Source organism: Calidris pugnax, unplaced genomic scaffold, assembly GCF_001431845.1.
Source record: "Calidris pugnax isolate Ruff unplaced genomic scaffold, ASM143184v1 scaffold24, whole genome shotgun sequence".
Lineage (NCBI taxonomy): Eukaryota > Metazoa > Chordata > Aves > Charadriiformes > Scolopacidae > Calidris > Calidris pugnax.
In genome coordinates, this window is record NW_015090922.1 from 13,649,812 (window position 1) to 13,661,474 (window position 11,663).

Below are 11,663 nucleotides of genomic sequence, written 5' to 3' on the forward strand. Positions count from 1 at the left end.
AGTACGAAGGAGCGCTGGTAGCGGGGGACCCGGTTCTGGTGACGGACCGGGGCCGACTTCCGGCGCGGCGGCCGGGAGCGGAGCGGCGGGGTAGGGCGCGGGGGGCTCCGCGCCGGGCGGGCTGGCGGAGTTTGGCGCCGCCGTGGCGAGGGGCGGCCGCGGGCCCGGAGCTGGACCCGGGGTAGGCGGGTGGGCGAGGGGGCGACGGGCGAGCCGAGCGCGGCCCCCGGGGTTTGTGCAGGCAGGTCAGGTCAGGTCGCGCCGTGGGTCCCTCTGGGCGAGGCGGGGGGGCGTCCCAGGTGGAGCCGCACCGGCCCCCGTTGCAGACATAAAGTAACTTCTGCCTCACGGGTGCGTTTCTTTCTTCTTGCCGTCCCCCCCCAGGAGAAGCGGCAATGTAACGTGTCACATGCCAGCGCTGCCTCCGGCTGACGTCGAGGGATCGGCGCCGGTCGGTGGGGTGCCACTCGGGAGCCCTCCTGACAGCCATAATTGGCTTCGCTCAGAGCCTTATCCCGGTTCCTCTGGCTGCCCAAAGCCCAGCGCTTCTCCCCGTGACAAACCTCCCTTCTGCTACGCTGTTTGGTAGCCGCCTTCTGGGCCCTGAGGACAGTGTGTGAGCTGTGTGAAAATGCTGCGGTACTGGGGCGAGATTCCAGTTTCGTCCAACCAGGCCAACCGTAGCTCCTTCGACCTGCTCCAGCGGGAGTTCCGTACTGTGGAAGTCCAAGACCCTCCATTGCACCAGCCATCCGCAAACAAACCCCGGCCCACCACCATGCTGGACATCCCCTCAGAGCCCTGCAGCCTCACCATTCACACCATTCAGCTCATCCAGCACAACCGGCGGCTGCGCAGCCTGATCGCCATGGCTCAGGCCCAAAACCAGCAGCAAGCAGAAGGCATAAAAACTGAAGACAACGAGCCACTGCCATCTTGTCCGGCCTCTCCACCTCTCCCTGATGACCTGCTTCCTCTGGATAGCAAGACCCCCAAAATGCCATTTCAGCTGAGGCACAGTGACCCAGAGAGTGATTTCTACAGGTGTGTTGGGATTTCTTTGGGTTAGTTCTTGACCGCAGGAAAGTGGAATCTTTTTAAATATATATGTAGTTATGTTGATTCTCCTAGGCTGAAGGGTCAAACAGTTGTATGTAAAGAATAAAAAGGAAAGGCTTAGATTTCTTCTGTGTGGATAACGTGCACATTGTTTAAAATAAATGTGCCTTTGTTTCCTGACTATAAAATGTGGATGCGTAGTGCTAGTTTCTGTCTTGTTAGTGCTACGCTAAATGTTTGTGAATGGTTTTGCTAGTTTCAATGGTATTTTGACAAGTCTAGTTACAGGCTGTGAAGTTTCATGTTTAGGTCACTTACTTGCAACTAAGCTTGCCTTATTGTAACTGAAAATCCAGAAGATGCATGGCCAGGTTTTGGCTGTTTAATTGTAGATTCTAAAAGGATGATTTGATAACATATTAGTAAGATTTCAGTGTCCGAGGACCTGTGATATAGTAACGAACACATTTCACCCTGTTTGTTGGTGTTACTCCTGTCAGAGGTGGCAATGACTATGGGTAGAGGGAATTCTTGTCTCTGATACTGGCTGTACCAGCCAAGAGCTGGAGAAAACGTAAAGACAAGTTGCATTACTTCTACCTCTGCAGCCAATCTTTGATTAGACAGTATTGCCATCGCCCCTCTGACAAGCACTAAATTCACAGGGAGGTATTACATTTTGTGCAGGATCTCACAATACTTTGTAGGTTGTGTGCATTTAAATTCAGGGATTTATCCACACTACTATAACTTTCAGTTCTTAGATTTATGACTGTATACCAATGAACATGATATGGGAGAGGATATTACATTTTAGTTTTTAAAATGGGGAAAATGTGCATCAATAATATATAATGTATCAGTTAAATGCCACTGAGATCTTTAATGGCCTGATTTTGTATAAAATGTGTCTTATTGAAAGATGTTGCTTTTGGTAACATAGTCTCTCTGAACAGAAGAGTGATTCCCCAGTGCTGTTTGTGGAGGAACATTATCATCCTTCTCAGAAGAAATAAATAAGCTTAGAGGGGTGAAGGGAAATCCAGTCGTCTTGTGGATAAAGTCTGAGCCCTGTGACTGCTGCTGTTTCTGGCCTTGTGGTTTGTAGAATTCAGCAGTGTTCTGCTCTGTCCTCCCCGGTGGCTTCAGCTTTAAGTTCAGTTTTCTGTGGCTCTGTCCGTGCTTTGGGGGCTGCTTTGTCTTTCTGTTGTCCCTTGCGAGTTTCTGGGGTTCAAGTAAAGGAATGTTATTTAGCAGTCAACCACATGGGGGAGTTTAAGGACTAGATTGTAAAAGCTGGATAGACAAGTTTGAAATTAAATGTTTTGTGGCTGAGAGAGAGTGAATTTATAATGAATTGCAGTGTAGACTAGAATTTAATTGCGTGCTTGCTAAACCAAACACATTTATGTTTTACCAGGAAAAAAGCTTTGAGTTTGTTGTTGCATGTTTGTTCTTAACTGTTTTAGGACGCTTACATGAATTAAGCATAGCAGCTTCTGTTATAGTAGTAAAAATAAAGTTATATGATTTGCTGATGCTTGTTCTTAGTGTGTAAAAACAATTTAAGGAAGAACATTCTTCCCCTTGATAAAACATGGTAGTGCTGAATTTTATGCTGCCTTCTGAAGTGCCATTGTTGGAGTTACAGTACTCAACTAAATCCATATTTTAATTCAATTTTCTTTGGCAGTAACCTGGGTCTGAGAAGCAGTGTATAGGTGTATTCAGACATAAGAAGGAGGGAAGATAAGAGCAGCCTTCCAAAATCAGACCACAAGTTTCTTTATTACTGCCATGTTCTCTTCTGTTTCCTTGTTATTCATTTTCATCCTTTGACCTCACACCCTTGTCTTTGTTATTCCCTGGATTCATTTTTGTTTGCCTCCCTTCTGCCCCGCCCCATACCTGTAACCCCTACCTCCTCGTCCCTTTTGAGCTGAGGAAGAGGCAGAGCCTAATTTACTGCTATTTTTCAGTTATTTTGGTCTTTCCAACCGCTCAAAATCTGTACCACCGGCAGTTGTAATCACACCACTATTCCTTTCCTCCATTTTTCCAGACTTTTTATCAATATATTGAAACAAACCTTGGTTCTGGCACAGAGTCTGCAGGGGAGACCTGCGCTCCACAGTGGAGGTCTGTTATGTACTTGCTTGTTGATGGATTTGGAGGACTCTAGTAGGTTTGTGAAATAGGTTTTCCATTTACAAAAGCTATCTGGACTCTTTCTGAGTGTATCATATTTCCCCATGTGTCTTCTAATTCTGTTCTTATAATTTCTTTGAATTTCCCTGATGCACCAGAATATATCAGGCTTCCCAGGCTGCAGTTCTTCACGTCTTTTCTGAAACTATTAGAAGAAAATGTTTTCACGTTTTCTGTCTGGGCGAAGGGAGTTTGAAGCAAGAGGTGACTCACCACAGCTATTCAGCTATTTCATCCTTGAATTCCTTTAGTATTCCTGGATGAATTGCCATCTGGTGCTGGTGATTTGCAACTGTTGATGTTACGGTTCTTGAAATACACAATAAGGGATTAACATTTGTTTTTGGTTAGTAAAGAAACAGAAGGTAAGCTTAAAGCATAATTGATGAAGAACGAGTAAAGAACCGTAGACATGAAACTACCATTTGAACAGGAGGCTTTTGCCATAATACAGCTGCTAGCTTTTCCTTCTCTGTTCAGCTTCCCCCGATTAGCATGGATCCATCTGAAATGGAACCTGACCTACTCATTATGTGTCTCTTCAGGTACTTTTTTTTGTGTATGCATGGTTAGTTTTTTAACAGATTTCTCTGCGGTTCTCTCATTTGTGTTCTTGACCACATCGGATGTGTGCTTTGCACTGAAAGATAGTCTGTGAACAAAATTGGGAGTTTGCAATGGGAAGAAGTTCATGGCAGAAGGGCTTGTAGTTAAATATCTGTACAGAAGTAAGGAGTGTCAGTGGGATAGCAGGTTTAATGTTGGGAAGAATTTGGAGCAGTGGATATTAGAGCTGGCAGAATGTACTTCCCCTGCTGGATGAAGCACTTTGGCTTAGCCCCTAAACTCTCTGGTCCTCTGGATTGGGCCACTGGGACCCAATTTATTTTCCCAATGTTATCTATTAGCTTTTTGCCATTATCTATTGAGCAGCTACTTTTTATATCTGTTCAGCCTTCTACAGACATAGCAGGGATATTTGAAAAGAGGATGAGGTGGAAAGAGGCCCTTTTCTAAAAGGAAACAACTTTCTGGTTTGAGTTAGCCTGCTGATTTTTTGATGCACTGACTGGTATAGTCTTGTTTTTTCCGATGTTCTTCTTTATTTTACTGTTTTGGGGGAAATGGCTGTGAAGCGACCTTGTTGCACCTCATTTGGTAGAAATTCAACTCCACAATCTAATGTTTCATAAAATTGATATGTTCATAGGAAAAACAATCCCTCCCTCCATCTGCTGATAGCTTATGCTCACGTAGAAGGGAGCAGAGCACTTCAATTGGTTACTGCAGTTGAGTGAACGTTGGCTGTCGATCCTCATACTGACTTAGCCCAAACACTTTCCCCTGAATATAGTTGCATGGGAAATGAACCATGAGATCTCCATTCCTCTAAGAAAAACAGTCTTACAGGAGAGGAGTTTGGGTGAATGGATTGTGGTGCCTTTAGGAATGTCTTACTGATACAGAAGATGGACCTTTTTTGAGTTCTGAAACCTTGTTAATCCTGAAAATAAGCCTGGTTGTTATAAACGGGCAGTTTTTTCTGTTGTGCAGTTCTGCGTGTTGCACGTTTGCTGGCAGCAGTGGGAGAAGGCTAGGCTGGGTCTGCTGAATTTGTGCCTTGGCAGGTAGATTTCTGTCTGGAACATCAGCTAGTGTTGGTGACCCATTTATAAAAATATAGATCCTATTGAAAACACAAAATTGAAGAGCGAGACGTTGGCCAGTGTTTGTGATAAACTTCATACTATCTATGTTCAGTAGAGATGATCACCTCCAAATCACAGGCCTAATTGCCTGTTTTGTTACTCTCCGGTGACAGAATTTTAGGGATTACAGTGCTCGTGTTTACTTGCAGCTGTATGACTCTGGTAATATGTTAAATAGGCTTGGCTTTGGATGGCAGCTGGATGGGAAGCCTTTCACGAGAGCAATGAGTGCTGCCCAGGGTGACATTCTGCATAAGGGTAGTATCTGGAAGGGTGCATTTGTAAGTGCTAGGTATCTGGATGAGATCAAAGACCAAGGTTATTTACCTATGATCATCAGGGAAAAGAAGTTTGCTGCTCCTTTTTTGGGAAGGCTTGACATTAGACAGCCACTTTCAACTTCAATGTGTCTGTACGGCTGGTTTTGTTTTTATGTACATTCTTATCAGACAGTACCTGAATGTTAAAGGAGATAAAGAAAAAAAGATATTTTCTCATTTGTTGTTTTCTATAACATCTATAACTATATTTCAGTTTTTGCTGTCAAACCAGGCTTTTAATCATTGTCTCTTATTGTTTATTGAGGGAAACAGGAAAACAAGAGAATAAAACATAAAAAAACCAAAACATAATTGACTGACCTTACCACGAACAAGAGGTAGGGATTTGGATTTGAGTACAGTACCTGAAATTTCTTTTCTCTCTGTCTTTAATTGATGAGATTTCAAGTTGATTATATCCCTTTCAGCATAGTGACCTAGCTGCATTTTAATGTTGGCAATTAGTTTCTTTTCCTCTAGGAGTTTAAAAGAGATATAACTTTCTCTGCCGCTTCTGAGCAGTGATACGCATTGCTAAATGGTTGTTGTGCTCTACTTTACCAGTGGCTGAGTATCCTGCCTGGGCTTGCCAAATTCTGTGTCTAGTTTAAGTTTGTCCATAGTGTTTTGATTGAATGGCAGAGTGTCAATAATGGCTCTTTATTCGTATTGATAGTAGTCTGGTGTTGGGTGTTTTTAGTCGCGTAAGATGCTCTCAACTGATGGCTGCTGGTAAACTAGGTATGTTCTTTATATGTGTTAAAAAAGAAGAGATTCTTTTTTATAGGCATAAATTATGATGGTTGTTTTCTGGTTGGTTTTGTTTTCTGGTTGTTTTTTTTTCTGTTGTAACCTCCTGGTCCCGGTGTTGTATGAGACATATGGCTGCTTGTGAACTTCAGAAATCTGTCACTGGGTGGTGGAGGGGAGAATGAGGGAGATGTAAGAACAGTATGGATGACACTTGGTTTATAAGGGAACTGATGATCTTTTAATTCATCTTGTCAGAGCGCCTGCTGTCTTCTTTACAAAGTAGTTACATAATTGAGTAGGAATTGGGATGTGAGTCATTTTCCAGCAATTAATAACTGGGATGAGTCCGTGACCTGAGATCCACATGCTGTTCTTAATACCCACTTAGAAATATCATCGTCTGCAGCTCTTAATATGGTGTGATTCCCCCTTTATTTGAATAATCAGAAAGTGCTGAGCTGGTGTTCTTGAAAAGGAATTATTTTGGTCCTGATATCTTGAAGCTTAACCTTCCATTTTCACTCCCCTGAAATGTTACCCTTTTTTTTACCGCTGTGTTCCAGTGGTTTTCTGTGTCAGTCCTGAGGATCAGGGGGAGCTGAGGCTCTGTGACCCAGTGACTCAGTGAGACTGAAGACCTAATGCACTCGTTGGAGAAACGAGAGTAGTGAGAATTTTATCAAGGCATCAGTGGTGTCTGTGTACTGTTTAATCAGGTCTTGTAACTGGAAAGTGTGTGGTGATATGCAAGTAACGTAGGGTGAGAGCGAGGCGAATCTCAGGGTGGGCTGCGGAAGATGTCGGGAGAAATTGATCAGAAACAAATGAAGGGTGAAATTGTTAGCTTAATTCTGCCATTGATGCTGAATGAAGTGTAAAAAAGTATATAAATGCCATACTTAGCAGAAAGGAAATTTGATTTTTTGACAACAGCATTTGAAGACCGTGTTACAGATATGGGCAAATACATCACATGCATTTAATTGTGAATTGAGAAATCTGGTAGAAATATGTTTACCCTTCAGAAGCCTTGCCTTATCTCATCTTCTCTTTTTCCTATGTGGAATTTCTATTTGTTAACTTATCTTGATGAAAAATTCATTTGCCTGACTGTAAATGAGTGATGTTTGAAGTGCTCATGTCAGTTGTTCTCCATCTGTTCCATCCTGCGTGGTCACTCTTTCCTGCTTAGCAACACTGAAGAAGAGAGGTCTCAAAGCCAAGGCCAGGGAATGCTGCTCTGCAGCAGAACCTCTCCAGGTTTCCTCCCAGGGCCTGGTGTTTGCTACTTAGATTGAGTACAGGGATGTTTCTTTCGGTATCACATGTAGTGACTACTGGAAATGAGGGCAGGGAAATTGTCTTTTTGGCTACAGTGTACCTTTATGAAACATATGTATCCCATTTTTGCTTTTTATGTGTGTCTTTTGCATTATAAATTCAGATCTTGTCTATCCCAGAAGCCTTTGTATCTAACTATTAGGCCTGTGACATCAGAAATAATAATGAAGAGAAATGTAATTAACTGAGAGGGGAAATGATTTGCATTCATGTTATTTAAAATGCCTTTTTTCGTTTGTGTCAAGGACCCTTTTAATTCACATCTCCAGGAGAAAAGCTCTTGGGTGGGAAGGGAATTGCTTAAGGGTTCAGAAGATTTGCATCCCACATACATGCATTACCCAAGGACTCTTCCAGCATTAGAAGGGAAAACGAGAATTGGGAGTGCTGATTTGGAGGGGAAGAAGGGAAAGCAGATAAGCCCTTACTAGGTAGTGTTTGTATGTAATGGAGAAGCTGTGGAGAACCTCAAACAGTCTGCTTTCCCTTTGTACATCCCCTTATTATGGACAATATCTCTTCCACGGATACATTCCTTTCGGTTTTTGGAGATGTTCTGTTTTTATCTTTTCTGGCTTTTAGAGGAAAAGGGGAGCCAGTGACTGAGCTGAATTGGTCCTCCTGCCGCCAGCTTCTCTACCAGTCAATGGCCACCATCCTGGCTCACACAGGCTTTGAGTGTGCCAACGAGAGTGTCCTGGAGACCTTGACAGACATTGCCCACGAGTACTGCTTGAAGTTCACCAAACTGCTGCGCTTTGCTGTGGATCGAGAAGCCCGACTTGGGCACACCCCTTTCCCTGATGTCATGGAGCAGGTCTTCCACGAGGTGGGCATTGGCAGCGTGCTCTCACTGCAGAAGTTCTGGCAACACCGCATTAAGGATTATCACAGCTACATGCTTCAGGTGAGAAGAACAGTAGGGACCTGGCGGCACCAATAAATGTACCTCCAGTACAATTGCATATTCCTATAGCAAGTCCTGGGTCTTATTTAAGTAAAATCTGATTACAAAACCTCTTGGGTGTGGAGGGGAGTCTTCAAGAAAAAGAGAAATGGGATTTTTTTGACTGGAAGAGAGAGCCCTTTATTTGTGACCCTACTGACTCTAAGAATACTCTACTGATGATTTGTCTGGGTTTAAGAGGAGGCTTCCAGCTCCTGAATGGCTCAGACAAAAATACCAAGTAGAGGTAAAATCAGTACTGACCGATTAACTCAATTTTCTGCTTTAATGGGATTTTTGGCTGCTTACCATTTCAGAAACAAATAAGCAGATGAACAAAAATTACTTGTCTGTAGAGTGGCTTGTATTCTTTTAAGCAAGGAGTGACTTGCTTAAGCTTTAAGAGTATAAGGTAGTATTGTGCTGATCTGAGTTGTCACACAGGTACTACCCTCCACTCTAGAGGGGACTGTGCTTCTGTGGAGAAAGAAAAGGAATTGCTGAATTCCTCGGAGTAAGAGCTGCCGTATCAGTGTAGGCTGTAAGAATTAGGATATGGTTTCTCTTGGTCTGGGTATTCTGTGAAATTAAACATATGCATTTTATTTGAATGATGTAAGGCTGTCTGCCTGTTGTTAACTTACAGAAATGCAAGGATTTTACTACCACTCATCAAAAAACAAGACTTGAATCAAGTAGGGAGACTGTGACCAAAGGCAAAACCTGCCATGCCTTCCTCCTTGTCATGTTATCTGAGTACCAGTTGACTCATCTTGGAGCAGCTTCTTGCGCTCCTTCTTTTCCCAGGGGTGGTACTTTGTGGCTTACAGAGGCAATATAAATCAGAGGCACCTGTAAGTGCATGTAGTATGTAAATTGTGAGGGACTGTGACCTTGTGCATAAAAATAACATCATCAAGATCTGTCATCATTGGAAACTTTTTTTTTCCCCAAAAAAATTCATTTTTGTTCAGATGTCTCCTTTTGGAATTTGAGTTTTCTGCACCATTTTGCTGATACAGTTCACTCTCCTACTGCAGCTGGTCATTCTCTTACTTGTTCTATTCTTCATACAGGGCTGGGGTCCACAGTAGCCTCTGTGTTTGGAAGCACATCTAGGAGGGGGAAATAGGCTTTGTTATTCTTTTTTCTTCTTGCTTCTGTTGTTAAAAAGCCTTGGACTTTTCCTGGGCACAGTTCACTGACTGTTGGGATTCAGTGTTATAAACAAGCATTTGTTAGAAGCAGATGCAATCTGAAAATTTTAATTTAATTGCTTACAGTTGTTAAGTTTCTGCAAGTACAGGGTGGTTCTAAATCTTATTCCTGTATTTGCTTCACTTCTCTGACTGGAGGAAACTTCTGGGTTTTTTGCTGTGAACCTAACAGAAGGTACTGAGGCTTTGCCCAGAGGTGACTACAGAGCTGATGAGTATCCGAGCTGCTTGGTTTTTAATGCTGGAGTAAAGTTGTTACTGGTGGATGGGGGATAGTCTTATAGGTAAAACCAAAAAGTAAGCTGAGACACTTCGCTTTTTTTCATGCTCTCTTTAAATTCCTGGGCCTCATCATGACTGTCTGGGAAATAAAGGTGCTCGTATTTATCAAGAAGATGGCTTAATCCATTAACACTCTTACTGAAGTCCCTTGTTACAGGCTAGAAGGTGTTTTTAAAGGGGAAAAAAAGAATCTTTCCTGTGCTGATAACTATTTACTTGTTCGTTCAGGTCAGATGTTAATAATATTCTGGGAAGAGAGCACACTGCAATGTAATTGCCATCAGAGTCACTGAAGTCACTCTGACCTTTCTGGCCTCTTTTTCACTCCCACTGATCTTTGACAGGTTAGCAAGCAGCTCTCTGAAGAGTATGAGAAGATTGTCAACCCTGAAAAGGCAGCAGAAGACACAAAGCCTGTGAAAATTAAGGAAGAACCTGTTAGTGATATTACTTTCCCTATAAGTGAGGAGCTGGAAGGAGATCTGGCTTCTGGTGACCAGTCTTTACCCGTTGGAGTCCTTGGAGCTCAAAGCGAGCGCTTCTCTGCCAACTTGGAAGTAGAAGCTTCACCACAGACCTCAGGTAGGGATTTCTTGCTACTGCTGGAAACAGTCTATCAGCTGTTCTGTGTGATCTTGTTTCCGTTTTTAATACCAGATCCCAATGGGAGGAAGGAGAGGGAGAAAAATTCTTTAGATTTTAATAAAAAGATTTGGATGGGAGAGAAACCCTTGCTTGCTTTCTAAATGCGAAACTGAAGAATCAAAAGTATCAGTTAGGAAGGTTTGTTAAATATTTACTCCATTTGAGAACTCTGTAGAACACGAAATGCTTTCCATGGTGTTTATTTTCAGGGGATTGTTAAAATTCTTGGCTTTGTTATTGGTGTGAGGTAGATTGTTTTTCTACAGTGGTGGCCCAATGGCTTTGCTGTTGCTTAGTGAACTAGGGTATTTGCTATGGATGTGAGTACCTTTTTTTTTTTTTTTCCAGTCTAATGTAACAAAGACAAAAATAACTTTTGGGTTTATTTATGTATGTATATATTTTACTTTAAAAGAGGCTAGAATTTTATCCTTATAGCTAGTGAGGAGAGTACCAGATATTTCTTTTTTTCATTTTTTTTCTGAGTAGTTTTAGATTCTTGTTCAGAGATTCACGTTACTGAAAAGTTGAAGGCCATGTTCCTTGTGACTGGTGCAAATTCAAGACCGTCAAAAGTTTAGGAACTGAATGAACTATGGAAATACTAATTATATATGGTGCAGTCCTCTGTGTTCAGAAGTCACACTGGTAATGACAATCATTGTTTTCTGAAAGCTTGTCAGTGACTTATGTGAAAGGGGCTTGTGGTAGTCCCTCCTGTTCTAGCATCTCTATCCCAAAGCCTGCTGCTGTATTAGCTGAGGCCATGGAAAGGGAAATGGTGAGTGAAAGTCAGGTTCTGGAGACTACACTCTTTTCCTTTAAGTGCCATCCCTTGATGTTGGTATTGAAGCACACTGGTTTTATTCTGTGCACTCTTTAGTAATGCTAAATTTTCTGGGAAATGAAGAAGATATTCTTCTCCCAAAGACAGCCAGTTTTGATTTTTGTTTAGAACCTTCTGAACTCTGGAAATCATGCAATAATAACTGTTTCACTTAAAAATCTGGTTAAAATAAAATGAAGCCTGTCCTCTTAAACTAAGTAGCATATATAGCGAGGTTAGAATATACCTCTGAGTCCTTTTTTTTTTTTTTTTTTTTTTAAAACACAATGGGAAGGGGAAGAAAAGCAAGGGGATTGTCCCAAGTTTGAATCTGTCTCCGGGGTTGAAATTGTGACG

General features: G+C 42.3%; 2 protein-coding genes across 3 annotated transcripts in view; one reads left to right on the forward strand and one right to left on the reverse strand.

Moving 5' to 3' along the window:
- SLC4A1AP (solute carrier family 4 (anion exchanger), member 1, adaptor protein) overlaps positions 1–490 on the reverse strand; it is a 17,938-nt gene extending 17,448 nt beyond the window's left edge. The window contains exon 1 of the mRNA XM_014950475.1: positions 58–490. Within this exon, the coding sequence (XP_014805961.1) occupies positions 58–490 (433 nt within the window). The remainder of the gene's footprint in view (positions 1–57) is intronic.
- SUPT7L (SPT7-like STAGA complex gamma subunit) overlaps positions 69–11,663 on the forward strand; it is a 19,677-nt gene continuing 8,082 nt past the window's right edge. Inside the window, exons 1-4 of one of the 2 annotated variants that reach the window (XM_014950991.1) lie at positions 69–90; positions 385–1,044; positions 7,973–8,297; positions 10,180–10,417. In XM_014950991.1, the coding sequence (XP_014806477.1) occupies positions 632–1,044; positions 7,973–8,297; positions 10,180–10,417 (976 nt within the window). In that variant the 5' untranslated portion in view covers positions 69–90; positions 385–631. Of the gene's footprint in view, positions 91–240; positions 1,045–7,972; positions 8,298–10,179; positions 10,418–11,663 lie in introns of those variants that run through there. The other variant, XM_014950990.1, reaches the window with a different exon arrangement.